Source organism: Perna viridis, chromosome 1 (assembly GCF_037379345.1).
Source record: "Perna viridis isolate PV_CMFRI_1.1 ecotype Kerala chromosome 1, ASM3737934v1, whole genome shotgun sequence".
In the NCBI taxonomy this organism is placed as follows: Eukaryota; Metazoa; Mollusca; class Bivalvia; order Mytilida; family Mytilidae; genus Perna; species Perna viridis.
In genome coordinates, this window is record NC_142445.1 from 13,465,167 (window position 1) to 13,488,732 (window position 23,566).

The window sequence follows — 23,566 nt, forward strand, 5'->3', positions numbered from 1 at the left end:
CACTTTCCTTTGTCGAATCATTATTACTTGAACACAAATTTTATCTGATAAGTATCTACCAACTAGTTGATATTTGTACTAAATAATTACACCATGCCCAAAATTGATGAACAATAAAGTTTATGTCTGTAATTGTTTTTTTATAAAATTATCTCTGTAGGGAGGGTCTTATGATGGATTTGTACTGATATGTAATATTAATAGTAGAACAAAGACGGAAAGATTCCGGTAGATTTCACATGTCACACAAACATGTTAGTTTTATCAGAAGCCTCAACTGACGATGTCACATCTGTTTCAGGAAAAATATCAGGTTTAAAAATAATTTTCTTACATTTACTGAGAAAAGGGAACTAGAGAAATAAAATTTGATTAAACATTACTGTGTACACAGAGCTTTAAGTAAACAATTACACTAATTTGACTAAAAGAGTCCTACCCCACAGTGATTTCCTCACTCAGTGGAAGGTTCTTTGAATACACCAAGCTTCTTAATATTGGCTGATACATTTCATCTAAAAAGTCTATCCAGATAACTTTTAGTCATGATGCTGAATGCTGACACTGTTGGCATGCCTACTTACGTATACTGCAGACTGCAGTACATTTTTCATGGTCAATGTATTATTGTAGTTGTACATGTACATATAATTGCGCAAATCGCAATGTGTGTACATGAGAAATATTCTATTTTATTTTAATCTTGGGCTATCTGGTATTTCATTCTGTTCATTGTCGAAATGCATCAGTATTGAAGAATAAGGTTCTTATACATCAGGAGTAAAAGTGGAATATTATGGAGTAGGTGTTCTACTTTTACAATCTCCTGACCAACTTCAACACAGTGAAGATACTGTAACATTTCTGCATGCATGCTATTTACAAAATTAAACAAAATAAAATGAGGTGAATTTAAACATTAACAATAGGAGTGAATTTAAAAATAAACAATAAGAGAGTTTAAAATTATGTACATGTATATGTTGGTATATGTTTATGAGTGAAGTAGTATTAATTTTAAAAATCATTAAATATACTTTGTCATGTAAGCTGAGGAATTACACTTCAAGATGTACATTTTTTTTGTACAAGCACATTTTGAAATGGTGACACCACTGTGTTGGATGGAGACATCTCCACTGTAAAGAGCATGTAAATTAAATAAGTGTTGACAGTAGTGTATATGCCATGATAGATAATAGTAGTGCACTTACTTGACATAAAACCAACACTATGTATCCGCAAATGAGGGAACAAGAAGTACCATTTGATTTGTATGTTTTGATTGGGGGGTCTATTACCTGTATACATCTTGGTAGAATGATGTATGGCTCCATCTTCAGGTGGATTGTCCTTCCTCTGCTGTTTTGGCGCTGTCCACTACAACCTCCAGAAGTGTGAAAACTGGGGTGATCAAGTCCCAATTCGGAACCACTTGGCTCTTTATCTCAATTAATGGTCTTCTATTTGTCTGCCCTCCTTCTCCACAACCACACAGTTGCTGTCTCTGCCTCTCTACACAGGCATCCTTTCAATCTCATTCTGGCTGCTCCAGTAATCACCATGGCTCTGAGTGCTCTCCACATGGACTGTCCAGCAAAACCTCTGCATCCCACTTCTACAGCGAAGAACCAGATCTTCCATCCATTCTGTTGACAGTCCTTCACCAGCTGTTGGTACTTAAGGTTCTTCCTCTCATATGCATCTTCAATTCTGTCTTCCCATGGCTCATTTAGTTCTAGAACCATTGCCTTCTTTGTTGTCACCGACCAGATGATAATATAAGCCTCTTGTTTGTAACTTCTATTTCTATTGGAAACTCCATTCTCTGTCTCAGGTCTACCCTCATTTGCCAATCTGTTGCTGTCCCTGATAGACCACTTCCTTCAACACCAACTCTGTGTCCTGTCTCCCCTTCCTTCACAAAGTTGACAAATTTCAAGCTTCCTTTCATTTTCCTTGGCGTTACATTTCTCTCTAAGGTGTCAGCAAATACTGCTAATACTTTGTCGTGTCTTCAAGTGTATCTTCCATCTTTCAATGACTTAGCATGCGGATAGTATATGTTCTAGATTTTCTGGCTTTCCACATAATACACACTTTGGATCTTCTGTCAGTCCCTAAGTTGCAAGGTTAGTAGGACTTGGAAGGACTCATACACTGATTTCAGCTTAAACTGCAGTCTTGATGGTTCCATTTTCCATATATCATTTCATCCTAGCTTCACTTGCCTTGCACCTTCTCAGTTTAACCAGTTTCCTTGTTTTTTCATTCCGACTTTAAATTTGACATAAGATTGGAATGAATTCCGATTTTGACATAAATTGCCTGAATATAGCTGAAATATTGCTGCTCGGGCATTAAATCCCAACAATCAATCATTAAATTTGACATAAAGAGGTAGGATCTCTATTAAATTTTTAAGAAATAAAATGGCAGGATCTATTATTTTCCTTATAACTTTTGTTTATATATTTAAAAAAAATCAGTGCTTTGGACTGAAGAAAAAATATGGCAGGACCTACATTTTTTTCAAAAATGCATGGTAGAAAGTTTCATCCTGTCCCCTACTTCAATCCCCTATAAAAAAATTCTAATGGTTGCTCCTTTTGTTCAATAAAGCTAGTGCACCATTATTGTCTTTTTAAGTAGCAGTCTTAATAAAAATCAGGTGATTTATGCATGTCAAAAACCCACCTAATTCACTTTTATTTCATGTTCTAAAATAGTCTTAAGTTGTTATTTGGTTGTATCACTCTTGAGTTAAAAAATATATAGATTGTGTATAAAATTGGCTCTTGGCAGGAGTTATTGTTCTTGCTTAAGTTTGATTAGGATGGTTTTAGTGGAAAAAGATTGTATGATTTTCTAAAAAATGCAGATCAAAATATATTAAGGGCTGTTGTTGTGTAAAACATATAGCATATGTAGACTGAAAAAGCATAATTCTTTTGTTTGTTTTTCTGCACCATGAATCACTTGCTTCAAGGATTATTCATGATTACCAGTATTTTGTATGTTTGCACATTTTTCTAAAATCATTTTAATCATTTTATTAAATTTATTTGCACAAGAGGGTCCATGAGTGGCAAATAAATCTTATCTTATCATATATTTGAACTTCATTTTTTAGTTCCTCTTACTTTGAAAGTAGAGCCTGCTGGTAGATGGTATGAAGCACTTTGTCAAAGGAGACGACAAAGACATTCTGTTTCCCACCATTCTGTTGACAGCTCAAGTTCTGAAGAAAGTGAGGAGGAAATTGAAATTGATCAAAATGATGAGGCATTGTTATTAGGACTTGATCCAAAAGAATGGAAGGTGAAACGATTTAAATACACAATGTTAAATACATTTTGTATAAAGATGTTGAAAAACCTCTGCAGAAAACTTTAAATTGTCATTTAGCTTTTTTACTGCTATTTTAAGGTAATTATCATGTTTGTTGAATGTATTATTTAAATTTTGTCAGCATATTGAAATACAGTTTAAGTATATTTAAACCGATTTGAACAGGTCTTACTGTTATTTTTATGTTGTTTCAGAAACAAGATCATTATGCAGTTCTTGGTTTGGGAAAATTGAGGTATAAAGCCACAGAAAATCAAATTAAGAAAGCTTGTAAGTCAGTGATTGTTAACTTTCAAAATATCCCTATCTTTGATATGTGTGTAATGAGAATTTTCACTTTCAAGGTAAAAGAATAAGAAATTCTTCTGTAGATAAACAATGTACATAAACATTTATGCGTTTAATAACAAATTAAATTATTATGTAAATCATTCCTAATTCAACTTTGAAATCACTTATTTTAAATAGTTTCTTGAACATTTGAATAAAAAATTTGTTTATTGCTTCTTATAATTCTTCTTTACATTTGAATAATATTATGATGTATGGTACAAAGTAAGGCAAGTTTTATTGCTGTATGATTTTCTAATGTAAAAATTCTATGAACTTATATTAATTGACTACAGAACTTTAATTCGTTTTTCTAAAGATAAACAGAAAGTACTGAAACATCATCCAGACAAAAGGAAAGCTAGAGGAGTGCAGGTCAAAGAAGGGGATGACGATTACTTTACATGCATCACTAGAGGTATGATGATTACTTTACATGCATCACTAGAGGTATGGTGATTACTTAACATGCATCACTAGAGGTATGGTGATTACTTTACATGCGTCACTAGAGGTATGGTGATTACATATATCACTACTCTCTATTGGCATGATGATTTCTTCAGATATTTTACATTGTATGATAACATATGTATTACTAGAGGTATAATAATTAGTTTTCATGTACATGTTTATATCACTAGACCAGTTATGATTACATTACATGTGTCATTACTCTCAGAAGTCATTATAATTACTTTATATGCATCACTGTTGGATGATGGTTACATTACATGTATCACTATATTTAGAATGATTACTTTACATGCATCTTTTGTCTTATAATGATTTAGTTTAACATATAACAGTACTAACTAGAGGTATGTTTATCTCTTTACATGTACATGTATCACTAGCAGTATGATAAGGACTGTACATGTACATTACTCACTAGAGGTAGGATTATCACTTTACATGTACATGTATCACTAGCAGTATGATAAGGACTGTACATGTAACATTATTCACTAGAAGCATGTTTATCTCTTTAGATGTGCATGTATAACTAGAGATATGATAAGGACTGTATATGTAACATTAGTCATTTGAGGTAGGATTATCTCTTTTATCCAAACTAGAGGTATGATTAGGACTTTACATGTAACATTACTCACTAGAGGTAGGATTAATCTACTCACTTGTATCACTAAAAGATTATAGGTCTAAAATAAAATAATATAAAATAAAAAGTTATTTTCTTCTTTGATATAAGAACAATGTATGGTATATAAACATGTTTTTAATCTTTCATTATTCTATTCATATACATGTATTATATAAATTATATATCTATTATATTATTTAGCTTATGAAACTCTTGGCAATCCAATAAAGAAGAAATCATATGACAGTGTTGATCCATTGTTTGAAGATGACATACCACCTAATAATTCTGATTCAAAAGAAAAGTTTTTTGAAATTTTTACACCAGCGTTTGAAAGAAATGCCAGGTATATATGAGACTTTTTCATTATTAAATCATGACAATAAAATACATTGTCATTTCAAAACACAACTTAATTGTAAATCAATAAGACAGTGTTTTGCTCATTGTATGATTTATTTTGGTTGGTTTATGTTCTTTGTTGTGTATGTCCGTTTTCCCTGTCTAGTCTTTATCATTGGAATATATTCTTATGATTGCCGCTCAAAAATTGGTTCCCTTGATTACTCTATGTATAGATGTTTATGTAAGATCAAATCCAGTGAACTCAACAATTCAGTAATGTAGCATTTCACACTTTTATACATATTTTTCACATTTTTTTAGTTATATGATTCTTCTTGAGGTTTAACACTGAAATTTCCATGATAACCAGCTGAAGCTTTATTGAAAAATTGTTATAGAGGCTTTATCAGCATAGTGTTAAAATATGATTCTATGTATGGGAAATGTGAAACCTTTTAATAGTACAATAGAACACCATTAATGAATCTAACTAATTGTATTGGTGCTCTGTTCCAATCTTTTTTTTATAGTGTTATGTAATACATATGTTCAGTAAAGGACTTCCACGTAGATATCATATTTTATACACAGGTTTACATTTTTGGTATAGGTAAAGATATTAATTTTTGTGATTACTTTGTAAATTTGCCAATATCAGACTTTACAATGTTTAACTATGGTGGAAAGGTTAATCTTCCAGTGTTTTCCATTGATGATGTATGATTGGTATGTTTTATGTTGTTTTTATAGATGGAGTATAAAGAAAAGAGTTCCCAGTCTTGGGAAAAAAGATGACAATTTTGAAGATGTCGACAACTTCTACTCTTTTTGGTATACATTTTTCTGCTTACTGTAATTTTATAAAAAAAAAAACATCATTTCTTTGTTGTGAAACATTTCTAAACTGAACCCTGAATAAATTGAAGACCTGTCTCTGTCAGTAACTATGCATTTTGAACTTCCTTTCTTTGATTGGATAAAATGTTTTGTCTTTTTTGTCTAGACCGAGGGTCCGGAAATTTTGATAGCCCATGTTGGACAATTTATCAAATTTCGGTAGTTGTTTGTGTCAGTCTTTAACCTGCCTAGATCGAGAATAAACTTTAAAAACCCTTTTTTGTAACTTGACTTTTTATGAGCAACTCGGTGGGTGCACCTGGTCCATGCTCCTAGTTTTTAGTGGAGTCCGAGTTGCTCATTTACTTTTGTTGCTTTGTATATATGGTTTTGATTACTTTATGTTCTTTGTTGTGTATGTCTGTTTTCCATGTCGGGTCTTTGTCCCTGGATTACATTCTTTTGATTACCGCTATAACCTTGGTTCCCTTGATTACTCTTTGTTGTTATTCAAAGATAAATATTGGAATTTGTGTTATTCCATCACATACTGTGTCTTTTACAAAAGATCTGAATGAGTGAACGAGCAGTTTCGACCACACATGGATGTTCTGACATGTAAACAAAACAGTGTGTCTCTTGGACTTTTTCATCACATCAGCAAACAGTCGAAAACTTCCGAGGGATGAAAAAAATGTTGATTATTTTAAAAATAAAATCTGTATATTGATTTGAATGTAATGTTGACTTCAGTGTTTAAAAGATTCAATCGATGAATCAATAATTACAAACTACAACTGATTTGTAGTTTTGTCACCATCTGCTTTCGTGACCACTGAAAGATCAGATTTTTCAATCTTTTTCTTATTTTTAAATTGAGTAATAAATGTATGAAAATTCTCCGAGCCGCTTCAATTATTTCGTATACGCAATGGTGTTGCACATGTAGCATTACTTTAATTATGCAATCAACTAATCAGTTACAGGTAAAATCACAGTCACAGGTGGCTGCACATTGGCTAATTAATATTGATGTACACATATCAAATTATTTCCAATAAACAGTTAGGAGACAGGTAGACAATATGTTTATACAGTAATAAAACCATGCTGACTGTAATTTATAAGGGTTGACAATTTTTTTTATGTCCGATATTGGAAAATGGTCGTCGGTCATTTGCAAAATTTGTCGGTCAATGACCGGCTTTTTTTAACATTTCCGGATCCTTGGTCTAGACCTGAGTTCACCATGTGATACTCACACCATCAAGGAATATTTTCTATGTCAGATTTACTGATTATATTGGATACTTCAATGAGATCATTATGCAGCCTGTGGTTTGAGGGTTTCTTCATCATTCATTAAAAACGCATGGTTGGCCTTGAGCTGATATTTTTTCATCCCATTGGAGTTGTTGCCCCATTGACATATTCACCATATCTATTCTCATTATATTTTGATGTTCATCACATAAGTTGTTTCTTCTTATACAGAAAAAAAATATTTAAGTTGTTTTATAATTATAACTGTAATAGTACTGTTTCAATGTTAATTTGCTTTTTTTCACAATGTTTATCACATAAGCATTGACAACTGTGTATATTATATCATGTTGACTCTTTATATGAAGGTATGATTTCGAATCCTGGAGAGAGTTTTCTTACCTTGATGAAGAAGAAAAGGAAAAAGGAGAAAAGTAAGTAGAAAAAATGAGAAGTAGCACTTCAATCTGATTGAATCGTCTGAATATAGCTGAAATATTGCTGCTCGGACATTAAACCCCAACAAACAAAACAATCTGATTGATCTTTAATTGTCCAAATTTTGAGGCATAAGGGTTTAAACCAGGTTTTGTAAAGTTTTTTTATTGGTTCACATCAATATCCACTTAAGCACCACTATACAAAGTTATGTCATATTTTATAAATAAAATTTGTATATATCATTTCATAGTCCCACCAAAAAGAGCATTCCTTAATGATGTATTGATTATGTTTTTGTTGTGTTTATTTTTTTAGGACAGTTAAAATGACAAGATTTTTATTGTAAAGTAAAAAATAGTAATAATGGGAATAAAGACCTCAAATCTTTACCCTATTTTGAATCTTGAACGTAAACAAATTTAACTTCTTATTTAAGCCGTGAAGAGAGAAGATGGATTGAAAAACAGAATAAAGCTGCAAGACAAAAAAGAAAGAAAGAAGAAATGGTCAGGATTAGACAGCTAGTTGGTATGATGATTTAATTTTTTTATATAGATTATTATTCATTTCTCGTTAAATTCACTTTGTTTTTTCTGCCTTTTACCAGTTTGAGATTATAAGTTTATTATAAAAGGGGAACAATTTTCATTCTGTGCTGTATTATTTTTCTTTATCATATTGCTGTCAGAGTGAGCTTAAGAATCAAATAAGTTTCATTACAACAATGTGTCCAGACATTGTGTACAAGTTTTTACTGCATTACACTCTAATGAATGTAAGATTCTTTTTATATTTGTCCAAAGGATTTTACAAATTTTTTACAGTGCTAGGAAAGAAAATTATGCATTGTTAGGTAACTTTGGACAAGTTTTTTTTTCTAATTAAAATGAAAAATCAGATTTTTTTTTATTCTGGATTTTGCCATTACGTTTTTTTCTACTTCGTATTTAATTCCAATTTCACAAAATTTCTGTTGTTTTTTTTTTTAGTTATCAATCATGCCTCATATTTAATTCTAATTTAAATATCAGTAACATGCACAATCTTTCCTTTTTAAAGTCTAAAACAATGATTTTTTTTCTAATGAATGTTTTTTTTACAGACAATGCATATGCCTGTGATCCAAGGATACAGAAGTTTAAAGATGATGAAAAAGAAAAGAAAATGGCCCAGAAAAGAGCGAAACAAGAGGCAGCACGACAGAAAGCAGAAGAAGAAGCAAGAGTAGGTTTAATTACTTCTTTAAGAAACGACATGAGACCTAAATAAAAAAGAATACTTCTTTGCTATTTATCATGCCTGCTCATGAATGTAATGAAAAATGGATACTTACTTTGATATGTGAAGTCTCCATGTTTTAATCTTCAGCATTTTCCTTTATGGTTTAGTTATGAATTATATTTACCGGTAGTCTTATTCAATGTTTCCAAGGCACACAAAAATTACAAACAATCATACTTTAGTAACAACTAACAATTGCTATGCTGGAACTTGTTTATGCAATCTTAGTATATCCATAATTTTATGTAGATAAAACAACAGGCTTTAGATGAGGAAAGAAAGAAAAAAGAAAAAGAGGAAGAAGAAGCCAGAATCCAGGTAACTGATTTTTATACACCACCACCTTAGACATTTGCTTGAATTTGAGGATTATCAGTTCTGAATTGAATCTATGAAGAAACTGAAAATAACAAAACAACATACTGTAAAACAATACAAATAGCAGTCTTTGTAAGAATCGTGCAAAATCTGTAAAGTGTGATAAACCTAAAAAGAGGCTGAATATTTTTATTTTTGTTATTAAGTTGCTTTATAGGTCTATATGATGAAATGTATAATTATTTATTCCAATCTGTCTGCTCTTAGGAGATAATCAACATTGAAAATCCAATAGTTTCTGTTGTATTTTAGTGTCATTAACAGAGTTGTCTCCCATACTTTTGAATTCTACAGTATATTCTGTATATTTTGTTATATCCTATGAACAAGGGTCATATGAAATGCCACATGTTACTTTCTGTTTACTATGACATTTTAAACAAAATATTAAAAATAAAAATATGTAGGCTTTCCAACCATGAATCACATTTTGCATGATTAACATGTGGAGTGCTTCTTTGTTTCTGAGTAGGGTGACATGCCTACCTGCTGGCTATTATTCCCAGCTCAGCATGTCCATTCCATTCTAGTTCTGAAATGCATGAAATATCTGCCACAGGACAATAAACCACAATCACTCACTCAGTCAATCAACTAATTGTATCCATTAACAATACACATATTTCAGGCTGCGGCTTTGAAAAAAGAGAAAGAACAGCAAAAGAAACTGTTCAAAAAAGAAAGAAAAACATTGAGGACTGCAGCCAAGGTAATATACTATTTGTATCTTAAAAGGAACTTTCTGGTTATTTGTCTAGCAATTTGATATTTCTAATAATATGAGGGCATGTGGGGCATGTAAGAATACTTTCTATATATTTTTTTCTTTAGCTCAGGCAGGGCTCAATTCTCTTCAGCTGAGAATAGATACTGGTAGTCATCTTTAATACAAGGGCTTGCCTTCTATCTCTAACTTGCACCTGTCATAGAAATTGAGAGATAAAATTTTTTTCAGGCGAAAAAAAAAAATAGTAATAACAGTATCAGTGCATATATAAGTATGTTAATGCTTTTTTTTTTATTGGTAGTCAATATGCACATGTATGTATTAACCAAATTACGATAACTTCCTGTTTAAGTTTGTGACTCTGTCAGAAAAACAAATTGATGGAATGTTATAAAAATTGTCCAGTAGAATAAATAAGATTTCATCTAAATCTATTCACAAAATTTTACATGAATTTTTCAGGATTTTAATTATTTTAGTGTAGATGAAAGTGAGCGAGTTACAAACATGGCTGATGTAGATAGATTAGCAGAGCTTCTTTCCCTTGTCAAGTAGGTCAATATATGGTCTTCTTACAACTTATGTTCACATTTGATTAAATAAGATATTTAAAGGCAGGATACACACTGAAAACCAACTGATATTTGGTCTTATTATATAGATAGCAGTGATTTGCTGGATATTCCCTTTAATTTCAGTAATTTCACTCTCTGACTTTCTCCATTCTAAACTTCACATTGTAGATATCAATGCTCAGATCACAAAATTTGAATTTTATATTGAAAATAGCAATAGATAACTGAAAAAAATCTTTATATTGAATAGGATAATCAGTTGGTGAATAACTGAAATATAATTACTCTTTCCATAAACTCATGAAGATTTAAACTTGTACACGGAAAAGATTTGGCACAATTGTTATTCACTCTTTCCAATTAATAATTAGTTATTGATTGCAATAATGTGCCAGGGGACTTTTTTTTATCAAGTTTAAATGTTAAGGACTTAAAAAGAAAACATGATATTTTTTTTTCAGTTGCTGCAAAATTTGTGTAATAAATCATTACAAAAATAAGTTGGTTTACAATAGTTCTAAATTAATGATATGGTTTAGTGCACATGATATGCTAATTTAGTTCAAGACATTCTATGAAAAAATTCCTGATTGCTATTGCATATAATATGATACAACATTTTACTCAGTTGCACAACTGCCAACTTTAAAAAGTGTTAGTACACTGTTACATACAAAGGTATAATTCTCAGAATGTTTTTCAGTTGTATAATTCTGGAAAATATTTGTTAATGATTATTATTTTTTTTGGTACATGTAGATTGCAGTCCTTAAATCAAGAGTTAACATCTGGAGAAGAGTCTAAAGCCAAAGCAGCCTTCTTAAAAGAGGTTTGTTCTATTGTTTATACTCAGAGATCAAAAGAAATGCCAACAAATCCTTGAAAAAGGTTCAAGTGTAGTTATTTTTCACAATGTACTAATTTTCACTAAAATATAAAAAGTAGTCTGTACAAAGCGAAGTTTTACTATTTTAATACTACCTGCCATAGACCACACATAGCAACTGATTGGTTATTAATGTAAAAATTATGGGTTGTTCCAGAATTCATTGTGAGGTGAAGCTGGAAGGCACATCTATTGAACTTTGATTGGTCTTGTTATTTTAGACAAAAAGCCTTAACAATTAAAGGAAATAATGAATTAAAATTGTATGCATAGTGGTATCAATTGAAAAGTATCTTCCCGTCCCCCTATACCATTGTTTTTGGAATAGCCCTCTTATTAAATTCTTAATTGGAGATATTTCTTACAACCTGATACAAATCCTTTTAATTTGTGTTTTATAGAAGTTTACATTTTTCATTTTTAGGTAGAAGAGTTAAACAAACAGATTGAAGATGAGAAAAAGAAACAGATGGAAGTATTACAGAGTCAATCATCAGGAGACCGAACACAGGGAAAGGGTAAATCATGGAGTGAAGGGGAAGTTCAGATGCTTATCAAGGGAGTTAACTTGTTTCCAGCTGGTACTAAAGAAAGGTAAAAATTCAGGCTTAACTGGTCTATTGTTTACATAATTTGAAAATACCTGACTTCATGAGAAGTGACATATTTAATTCTCTATTCTCACCTCACCTATCCTCTTCATGCCCTTGTGTCTGCCCTTGGCTGCCATTCTTGCCGACGCTCCAACAACTCCTTATTCTCTATGACTTGGTTGTTTTTTCTACATCTTGGACAATTAGATATTTTATCAGATGAAATCATGTGATGATGTGATATGTACTAGTGATAAGAAAATTTTGCCATTATAACTGGTTGTTGTGTGATTGTGACACATTTTGAAGTAAATCTGATTGGTTGAAAGCTATGTTGTGATGTTTCTTACTCTTCTGTAACAAATGATGAAGTCATAGAAGGACAATTGCTAAATTTTCCACCATGGCTGATACTAAATGCAAAGCAGTCAAATATTCCAGAGTAATCATAGGGAAAAAGGTTTCATAACTTGTGAAAGTTGAATATTGCAAAATATCAAATGGCTGAGGCTCATTTGCTATGATGTTGATATTAAATAAATTGAGTTGATATTTTTGGATATTCAACTTTCACTCATTATAAAATTTTAATTATAATTTGTCGTTTTAGAATAGGATTTAGCAAATTTCAATTTCATTGATCATATGGGAATATATTTGTTATATAATTATTAGTATCCTACAGGAAAACTAAATAAGACTAGAGTTTAGGTTCCATCTTTCATTTCACCATCTCACATCATTTAGTTGTGTAGACCTTTTTGAAAGCAGTTTGACATATTGACTTGTTTATTGTTATAAATGAGTTACTGAGAAAATCTTAGTTTGGTTCAATAGGAAACCTTGTATATAGTTTTCAGTCGATCTGATATTGTTGGACATGGTTACAAATTTAAGTTTGAATTTCAATAAAATTAGGAAATTATTTACCTTTTATATTTAATTTTTGTGGTTTGTAAGAAGCAATATATTGATATATGCAATATTCTGGAAATACTGTCACATAATGAATTAAGATTAATGTATTTGTCAGATTTCATCCGTTTAGTTTGTATTTCTGGTTTTTTTAGGTGGGAAGTTATTGCAAATTTCATCAAACAGCACATTAAAGACAGCAACAAGAATGCCAAAGATGTTTTGGCAAAGGCTAAAGATTTACAAAAGAATGGTAAGAAAATCTCCTTCACTCATCCAATTTGGAAGAAAGTGGCCTGGGAACCTAGACTTAATATATATATAGTAAAAAAGCTTTGGACGCTTTCGTTGGAGTCTAGTACATGCAGTTTTTGAGTAGAGTATTTTCCTATTAGTGGTTCTGTCCTCTACAAAGTTAGACATACCAGTTTTTGTCTCACCTGTATGTCTTCCTTATTGAACATGCATACTTCCACAAAGTAATTCAAATACAGAAGCACATAATATCTAGAAACCATTGATTCAAAATTAATAGGTCAAGCTGGATTTTTCTATGTACATATATTTGATTAAAATAAAACATAAAGAAAAATGTAGAATATCTCACATAAAAATGTTAGACTTGTGTGGTCAAAATCAAAAAACTTCATTGAGCATGTTCACAATACCAAAATCAATCCCATCCAACATTTTATTACTACATGCACTAATAATAATAATAATTTCTTTATTCAAAAGCAATACAGCTTATGAAAATACTTATCAAACAATAATATTTACATACACCAGTTATCACATGTCTTTTGCATAACACATTATTAAATATATAAGATAACCATTCACTAAAATTTAAGGGAAATTGGCAAAAAAATGGAGGAGTCATTGATATTTAACTGAATTCCCTCCAAAAAAAAGTAGTCCCCCTAAACCAATTTCTTTGAAAATCTATCACAAACAAGAATTTATTACTATTGTCCTTTCACCAAAATTTGAAGGGGATCAGCCAAAAAAGGTGTTATTTAGGTGGCAATCCTAGATTATTGATATTCAACCAAGTTTTCTCCCAAAAAATTAGTCCCCTTTGATCAATTTCTTTTAAAAATTAACCCATTCAAAATTTACTGTTAAACCATTCACCAAAGTTTGAAGGAAATCAATTAAAAAAATCGAGGCACTATCCAGGTGACAAGAAGTTGTGGTGTATACTCTGAGGGGTCAAAAACCTTATACCCCTGGGAAATAATTTGTAAAAAATACTGAATAATTGAATTTTTACATCAAAATTTTGTTTTTACATGAAAATATCTCGCATGAGACAGTGTCATTGAAGGATGGGGGGGTGGGGGGGGGGGGGAATCTACCACATGAACTGTTCCAAACCTGTTTACACGGTGCACCACAATAGTTTGTGGTCAGGTTTTCCGTATTATAGCCTTACAACCCCAGCATGTAACATGCCAAGGGCACCCCATTCCACCACCTCGGGCACACAACCCAATTGCTCTGTGGAAATGTGGAAGTTACAACATGAACAGTGGAACATATAAGGTGGATATGAGAGTAATGGTTGTAAAAGTACTGTACTCAATTTCTAATGAACCAAAATTCAGTACAGTTAGGTTTCTCCAGCATAGTTAATTAATTGGTCCCAAAGACCTATTAAAGGTGCTTCAATTTTCATATCGCTTGACCGGTGTGGAAAAAAATGTTCTCATCACTAGTTACTTTTTTGTTCTCATAGTTCGATTGGCTTAGAAATCGATTGTCTTGGACTCCATCTTGAATCACTTCGATTGCCATTGTAGTTGTATTACAGTTAAATGAGATAATTTTGGTGTTTTCTTACCTTGAATAAGAATTACGAAGGGACTTGGGAAGATTTGAAGTGAAAAAGCCTTTTAAATCGTCTGGTTTCTTTTGTTTGGAATGTTTGCATTTGTGTGACTTCAACATGTTTCCTATGAATCAGAATCGTAACGTTTCATGCTTTTTCATTTTTGGGTATTTTTGACGTTTCGGGACATTAGAGAAACAGAATATACACTCAAAGCTTGTTGATTATGAATTTCTCATGAAATAAATTTTATAGTTTGAATAGCTCGGCAAGCCTCGCGATCAAAACTATAAAATTTTCGTCAGTCGATGTGAGAAATTCCATAATCAACTCGTTATCATTGTAGATTCTATATTTTCACACTATTATTTTTAGTTTAAATTTATATCATACATTGTATTAACATTACACACTTCTACATAGAATAAAGGATATGCAATTATGCACGTGTAAATGAATTAAAAAAAAATGACAAGTTTTATAGCATGAAGAACTAGAAGACATGAAAACCAGTAAATAAATATTCTTAACAAGTCAATAAATAAATGCATGAAACAAACAAAATAATGTCTCTAAAAATTCTCTAAATTTCATGATATGACTGAGCAAGATAGAAAAACACCAAATTAAATTCTTCACGATAAAAAACCATACAAAAAAAATATTTGTAGTAATAACTATTATAATGATGTGAATTTTTTGTGGTATTCCATAGCATGTTCATGGTAACCTTCATGCCATCTGATATTTTATTGATACTTTCAGATCAAACGTTGAAGATGGAAGCTGATAAAAAAGCTTTTGAAAAGTTTCAGCAAGGGAAAACAAAATCAACCGTAGAAGCTAAACCTAAAGAAGGAGTTACAAGTGAAAGATTTGAAAGTAGGTGTTAAATATATAGTCTTTATTTTAAATGGTGTTTCTGCTAAAGCAAACATTCTAATACCCCTTGCTTTAGTTGGTATGCAGCTCCAGTTTTGATACACTGCACCAGGTCTGAGATGTTTCAAACTCTTTTTGTTTCAGAATTTTTTGTACTTAAGTTTTGTATTTTTAGCAAATTGGTAACTGTATATTGGAATGAATAAAAAGTTATGATTTATTATATTTTGGCACAATTTCACATCAGTTTTCTATCAACACATTTATTCTATAAATTTCTATTATAAAGTTGATTTTGTGTTAAAATTTCAATAGGTTTCACACATGAAATTGTCGATATTTAGTAAGTACCCCTTCACATAAACAAATTTATCTAATTAATCCTTACAAATCTCCAAATTTTAGAAGGTTTTTGAATAACACCACAAAATGGTGTTTTATTTTATACCCAACCAAACAATAGAGATTATTTTCTGTTGTAAGATACTTTCAAGGGATGATAACCAAAAATATTGATTTGCATATTCTATTAGAATTATACCTTAAGGATTCTACTCCCAATAATATTGTCACTGAAAATAACCATTTCCTTTATTAAAACTTAAAACAATGACAAAGATCATTCAAAGGGAGATAAGGTGATGCCGAAATAGAATAGTATTAATGTTAACATTGTTTTATTTATTATTTTTTTGCGGATTTGGACGTATGAACATACTTGCAGGTATATGTTTCTGCAGATTTGAAAAAATAAGTTTTTCATAATGTAGATAAATAAAATATTGTGACTGTCAATTTAAAAATATAATTAAAAAAATCTTCTTGGTTTAACTACACTTACTGCATTATGTTAATTAACATTTTTATGCACTTATTGAGTTCTGCATATATTTAATTTTTCTGTAGAAGTCTATGAACAACAAATTAGAGAAATGGGAACAAACCCGGCTCCATGGACAGCTGAGGAACAAAAAATATTAGAACAGGCTTTAAAGACATATTCAGCCAATGTACCTGATAGATGGGATAAAATTGCTGAAAATCTTCCTACACGGAGTAAAAAAGACTGTATGAAAAGATATAAGGTATTTCATAATGAAAAAAAAAAAAAAACAAACTTGCTTTGAATTTTAATGAACAACTTTATATCAGCAGACTTAGAAGTAATAGAAAACTTCAAAGTTTACTGAGCATTTTCACAGGTAATAGGCGAATTTCTAAATCAAAATTTTTGTCAGGTCAGTGCAATGTTATTAAGGTCTTTCCCTGTCAAGGGAAAACCTTACTACTATTCGTATGACTATTATTATAATTTTTTTATTCTGCCACATTTTGACTTTGTCGTTTCAAGAGAAATCAAGTTGAGTTGTATGCCAAATAAATCTGTGTAGCTTCAGAAGGTACAGAATTACCCTGCTAAGGAAACACGTGTCGTTACAGAGTTATTTCCCTTTCTTAAAAAAAAAACTTCACTCTTCTCCTCCTAGGTTTTAATAAATAGATCAAAACTTTTTATGTTATCATTATTTGTAACACTTTGTGGTTTAAGTGCTAGAATTTTAGAAAAATATGATTTGTGTAAGAAGCGTTATAGTCTGAAATTGAAATTTACCTTAAAACCGGAAGTTGATAAGTGGAAGCGTTTTTAAGGTAAAACACCAAATGGAAGTACATACAAAAATAAGTCAGAATATATTAACTTTACAGGTGAGAAATAAAAAGTAAATGGTCTTAAATTGAGTTTGAAAAATCCCCCCTTTTTTTTGGCATATGTCTTGAAAACGATAAGAGATAGAGAAAAAAAATCATTAATAAAATGTTCAGTCTGCAATGCTCTACAACTTGAGACCACAAAAGAAAGTCAAAGGTCAAGGTCATTTGAAAAATTCACAAAAAAACTATATCGGAATAGCGGAATGGTTTTACCTAATTTTCTAAAATATGGTACAAGATTGACAACTCCAACTTATTCTAATCTCTTTCTTAGCTCATTCCGCATCGTTTGATACCCCACTTTATATACTTATCTTGAAAAATAACGATTTTCCTGAAGCTGCTTAAAAAAAACACCGATTCACGACATTTTTGGAAAATTCGAAAATCATGTGTTCAGTAAATCTAACAACACCAAAATATCATATTAAAACTCATTCAGAGTTTTATTTGGCTTTAAATTATTAAGGTCTTTCCCTGTCAAGGGAAAACCTTACTACTATTCGTATGACTATTACTATCATTTTTTTTATTCTGCCACATTTTGACTTTGTCATTTCAAGAGAAATCAAGTTGAGTTGTATACCAAATAAATCTGTTTAGCTTCAGAAGGTACAGAATTACCCTGCTAAGAAAACTCATGTATTGTTAGAGTTATTTCCCTTTCTTCAAATATAAAACTTCACTCTTCTCCTAGGTTTTAATAAATAGAGGTGAAAAATTGTCAAGTCCAAAAACATTCTGTCAAGAGTTATGGCCACTATCCACTTCCTGGTGTTTATCTTAGATTTGGATAGGAAATTATAACTCTTGAACAATTTCCCCCCAAAAAACTGTAATGTGATAAGGTGTTGTATTTGCATAGTTTCTTTTAGAAATTTTGTCATATTTGTTGAAATTGCTATTCAATAATTGAACTTTTATTTAATTTTAACTTATATAGAAAACCTGTCAATCGATATTAGGTACTATATTCGTATACAGTGAACTTGCTGTGGTGCGTTTATTATTTTTGGTAAACGTTATACAACTCGATCCATCTTTGTTTTCTGTATAAACGTAAAACATTAGAATTTTAGGATGCAACTACTTACAAATACTGTCCATTTGAGGACGGTTTTGCTTCTTGGAATAATTGAACGGTCAAACTCAAAATGATAATTTGTTAAGCTCCAGTTTTTCTATTAATTTTCCTTTCATTAGAAAAGCGAGGGAAGAGTTAAAAATAAGTTTTTTTCCATAAATGTGGAAAGCTACAATAGGAAACGATTGATTACTGGGGTTTAATGCCGGGGCAGCAATATTTCATCTATATTCAGGCGATGAACATGAAATGGATGATAAAATGAACATGAAATGATGATGTTGAAATGAAAAATAAGATGGGACTCAAGGATTATATGGTTGACAAATTTTGATTGCCACAAGATAAAAGTGGGGATGGTCAGGGTCGGGCAATTTAGCCTCCTGTGGCGGAGAGCAAACGTTCATACTCTTATCGAGTACCACAGCAGGGTTTTTTAACGTGTGAGGAACATGGCATCTTTCCCAACACGGTGCTCCACAATAGTTTGTGGTCAGGTTTTCTGTATTATAGCCTTACAACCCCAGCATGTAACATGCCAAGGGCACCCCATTCCACCACCACGGGCACACAACCCAATTGCTCTGTGGAAAGAGCTCCCTAGCCCCGGCTTGGATTCTGAGCTCTATTTAGTCGCCTTTTATGACAAGCTTAGCTCTGCTGCAGGCCTCTTCTTTTGACACCTGGACCTACATGGGACAAAAAACTATTTTCTTTCTTTTAACATTGTTAGCTTCTGTTTTTACATGATGATGATCATTAAATTTGAAATTTTATTTGTTCAGTTTGAGTGCCTTCTGTTGCGTTTTTTAACTTATTTTGTTACCTCTTCCCTTTCACCATGTTTACAGAAAATAGTAGTATATACTGTTGTTAATGATTCTTTTTGAATAAAATAAAGCTTTTGTTACTGGTGGAGACTTTGAATCACCAGTGGCTCATTTAAATATCTCCTCCCCACTGAAATCACTTGTTGTGTGGGGAAAATGTTGTACTTTCATTACTACGTGAAATAAATTATTTGATGTATGTGTCTGTTAGCCTACCTGGTCTTAGCGCCTGAGCACAATCTTGTGTGAAATAAATTATTTGATGTATGTGTCTGTTAGCCTACCTGGTCTTAGCGCCTGAGCACAATCTTGGATTCTGTTAGAATCTTGGTTCCCTTCTTGATTACCCTCCAACAACTTTAGATTAAAGATAATTTAGTTTCAATGTTTCGTAATACTGTTTTTCAAAAATGTATATAATTATCAGTATTTCAGATTAACTCCTGCTTTAAGTATAGTTTTTTTCATGCTACTTGGATACAAAATATTATTTTGATTGCTTCGTGAATGTTTTTTATTGGTATTGTTACATGTTACTTGTATTTGATTGCCTTGGAGCATAATACACCCATACCTCTTGCTTATGGTATGTGAATCTTGTGACTGTATATTCTGGTAGAGTTACTTTGTACAAACTAAGAAGTCCTGTATGTGTTTTATTCATACGATTTCTGATGTATATTGATAGAACCCTTTATTATGTTGGACTTTGGGTTTCCTTCGAAATATCCATTTTGTTGATATTGTCAAAACTTGTAAAGATAATAATAATAATAATAAAAATATTTACGTTTTATTGTTGATCTTTAACTTGATAAGTGGAACTGCAAATTTTGCTGTTTTAATTTCTACACTATAAAATTGGTCTTGAACTTGATAATTGGAAATGCAAATTCTACTGTCTTAAAAATTGTACGTAATACAGGCGATCCTGTTCTTGATAATTGAAACTGTTGTTTTTTGTTATCGTGATAAATCTCTACATTTATGTCAACTAAATGGAACTTAAAGCAATTTTAGTAAGAAGAACATGAGTACACATGACGTAAAAGATATACGCTTCATATTTTAATTGAAGTTTTACACAGCTGGACGTGTCAGTTACGACGTCAAAAAGAATGAATACTTGGTTCAGAGTTTCGAAGAGAAAATGTGTTTTTTTCTTTCTTATTATTCTATTTTATTTTACATTTCACTCTAGAGTTGGATACTGCTTACTCTGAAAAACACTGGGATTTAGCAATATTCAATGGAAAGACCTTACCAATTGTTTTGCAACAACTGTCCTTTAATTGTCTATATTTTTAAGTTAAAGATTTTGAGGGGAAAACACATTGAAGACTTAAGATCTAACCTGTGCCTGTTTTGTAACAACTTATGTGATATGGATGGTTTTTCATCCTACAAAATTCTGTGTTAAAAATACATGTACAATAAAACATATCTAGTACAATTATAGATGCTAATGATGAATCAGAAAACAACCTATGTACATATTTATTGTGTATTGTCAGGGTAGGTTAAACATTAATAAATAATTCCAGTCTGCCAAATGATTGATGTATCCTATTATATTACTTATTATATCAAAATGCCAAAAAAGGCAATATTGTTAGGAATGGTATATAATAAACATTTTATTAGGGACATTAAAGTTAATTGAAATGAATTTACATGTATGAGACCCATTTGTGATTCAGTGATTATAAGGTATCCATAAAGTAAAAGCTACATGTATTGTTAGTTAAAAAGTTTCTAATTTTAGAACAAGTTGTAGGAAGTAATTTGGTTTACAGCAACATTCATTAACTGCAAAGTGTAAACTTGCCCAAACCAGGTTATTGAGTGTAACCTGTTTAGAAATTAGAAACATTCCTTATGGTTCAACTTCCAATGAACAACAGCCTAGATAATAATAATTGATTCCTAATCAAAATGTCATTTGTTTGGGATTATTCGAAACTCGTATGGGAACCAACTGAGCTTAATGGTGTCAAAGTACTAAGCTAGGTTAGACAAAACAGCCTGGTTTGCTCAGGGACAACCAATCAATCAGCAAGGATGTTACAAATCAAATTAAATGATTACATGATACAGTAACACAAAATAATTGGTTGTATCAACAGAATACAAACGTTTACTTATGTTTAATTACAGGAACTTGTTGAATTGATTCGGGCCAAAAAGGCAGCTCAGGATGCTGCTGCAAAGAAGAAGTAATGTGTGTACAACAGATGTATTATCAGATGAAATCAGTTTTTCTCATCATAGATTGATCAGTTTGAATAAAACATTTATACAGTCATTGCTAATTCCTTTCTTTCTGAATCACAATACCAGATTTAACATCAGTATCAACTTAAATTCCACTTCTTCATTAAGTTATAGTTTGTTTCTGAAAAAGAACGCTCATACTTCATGGTATACTCGTAGAGCACAATCAACAGTGACTATAACAAATTTTCTAAGATTTGCATTATAACTACAGATAAAATTATTTTGTAACCCATCAGTAGTGACAAGTCTATAGTTCTTACCATCTGATGATACATGATATACAGTTCTATTATCACATCTCACATATAAACTGCCATCACAGAGGGAGGTTATTGACAATGCCAATGATGGGAATGCAGTGGTAAATAACTTGACACCTGATTGATTACAATATACCACATCATTACTCCATAAACCTGATGAGTACAACCTATCGCCTAATGAACATAACCAATAATGTTTCCTGTCTATATAAATAGTGTCTATCACCTGTCCTGTCAGAGGATCAATGATCCATATCACACTACCACCTAAAGCTAAGTTGTTATTGATGGTTGTTATATCACGACACCAACCATGTACTGTGATTGATTTCAACTTCTGTTGTGTGTTTATATCAAACAGCTCTACACACTGTTTTAAGGTATAAGACACAGCCACTGCAGAGCTGGTTATCATAGTAATATTAAATGGCTTATCTTGTAGCTTTGTTATATATACATGTGAACCATTAAGGTCTAATATCAACAGATATTTATTGTAAAGGCACAAAACTAGTATTGTCATCGGTCAAAAGTCCATCAGTAATTAGACCAAATTCAAATTCTTGGAATGCCTCTAGATAGACAGGACAAATTATATCCTGTCCCAGTCTGTTTTATAATCTGGTGTCAGCTTCAACAAAAGTCATTATATTTAGTCTTGTACCTTATCATCAATGTGATTGATGTGCATTATTTATTAACAAACTACAGATAATTTTTTTTCAGATTAGTAATATATTGTATTTATTGTTTTGTTTTTGGTGGTTTATGAAAGTACATAAACATATAAAATTTGATACTGGCTTGTGTTTTTGTAAATGATATTGGTTGAAAAATAACTTGTTTTGTGAATATTTGGAAAGTTCTTTTTGCATTGTCTTAGGTTTAACACTCTTGGGAGAATTTGGTTCTTGATTTTATTTCAAGATTTAAATTGGATAATTTTACTGAAGTGAGAGAACAAAAAGTACCAATATTATATATCTTGTCTAACTTTTTGCCAGTGGTCTTCTACAATTGTCATCATATGCTACAATTGAAAAATCAAAAATGTTTACTGGTCAATTTCTGATATACTGTAAAATATTAACAGATACCGTTGCAGTATTGATAAGTTGAAATGGGTTGCAGGATCATGACACTTTAAATAAAGTTGTCTGACAGCGTATATTTCTTGTTTATTTAATGATAGCTCAGAAAAAGTCATGAACTCGTTTTAATTAAGATATCTTGCATGGACCAATATTTTTGAAAAATATGAAAAAGTTCTTTTCGTGATTTGATTCTCATTGGGTCAGACAAATGACTGTTTAATACAATTAGGTATTAAGATGAGTGCCTCAACTTTATCCTCTATTCTCTATCCTTGTGCTATAGACACGTTAAGTTTGTCATCCATCTAAAATATTAGTACACTAGTCAGTAAATTATAACAATTTATTTGATTTCACAATCCTGTTCGTTTTTAGTACCGAATTCCTAAACCGTTCAAACAACAATAATACAAACCAAACATAGATTTCCTTTTTTGGCATGGCTTCCTGTGGTACAATATCAAAGGGATCCATGTAGTTATGCCAACGTAACGCCAACAGCGTGGTGCCATAACATGTCCACAGATTTTTGCAGTCGTTTTAGACTGCAGTCACTTTTTAT

At 31.3% G+C, this 23,566-nt stretch overlaps 2 protein-coding genes across 2 annotated transcripts; one reads left to right on the top strand and one right to left on the bottom strand.

Moving 5' to 3' along the window:
* Positions 1-213: 213 nt before the first annotated feature.
* Positions 214-21,675, top strand: LOC148627328 (dnaJ homolog subfamily C member 2-like). The gene is made up of 18 exons (XM_088571323.1): positions 214-313; positions 3,134-3,321; positions 3,546-3,621; positions 4,001-4,099; positions 4,988-5,132; positions 5,882-5,962; positions 7,600-7,665; positions 8,109-8,200; positions 8,775-8,896; positions 9,203-9,271; positions 9,960-10,040; positions 10,521-10,609; positions 11,393-11,462; positions 11,944-12,113; positions 13,183-13,280; positions 15,627-15,743; positions 16,650-16,828; positions 21,528-21,675. The coding sequence occupies exons 1-18, from the start codon at positions 253-255 to the stop codon at positions 21,588-21,590; spliced, it is 1,866 nt and encodes a 621-aa protein (XP_088427449.1). The 5' UTR covers positions 214-252; the 3' UTR covers positions 21,591-21,675.
* A 104-nt stretch (positions 21,676-21,779) lies between these two features.
* On the bottom strand, positions 21,780-22,433 carry LOC148627329 (uncharacterized). Its single transcript, XM_088564827.1, has one exon. The coding sequence runs from the start codon at positions 22,431-22,433 to the stop codon at positions 21,780-21,782; it is 654 nt and encodes a 217-aa protein (XP_088420953.1).
* Between the last annotated feature and the right edge of the window lie 1,133 nt (positions 22,434-23,566).

What these genes read in the sequence shown, in the direction of transcription:
- LOC148627328 (XM_088571323.1), top strand. Translation starts at nt 253, where the DNA reads ATGTTAGTTTTATCAGAAGCCTCAACTGACGATGTCACATCTGTTTCA. An exon ending in AAATCAAATTAAGAAAGCTT is followed by an intron (nt 3,622 to 4,000) that starts GTAAGTCAGTGA and finishes GTTTTTCTAAAG; the next exon opens with ATAAACAGAAAGTACTGAAA. An exon ending in TAAAGATTTACAAAAGAATG is followed by an intron (nt 13,281 to 15,626) that starts GTAAGAAAATCT and finishes TGATACTTTCAG; the next exon opens with ATCAAACGTTGAAGATGGAA.
- LOC148627329 (XM_088564827.1), bottom strand. Translation starts at nt 22,433, where the DNA reads ATGACAATACTAGTTTTGTGCCTTTACAATAAATATCTGTTGATATTA.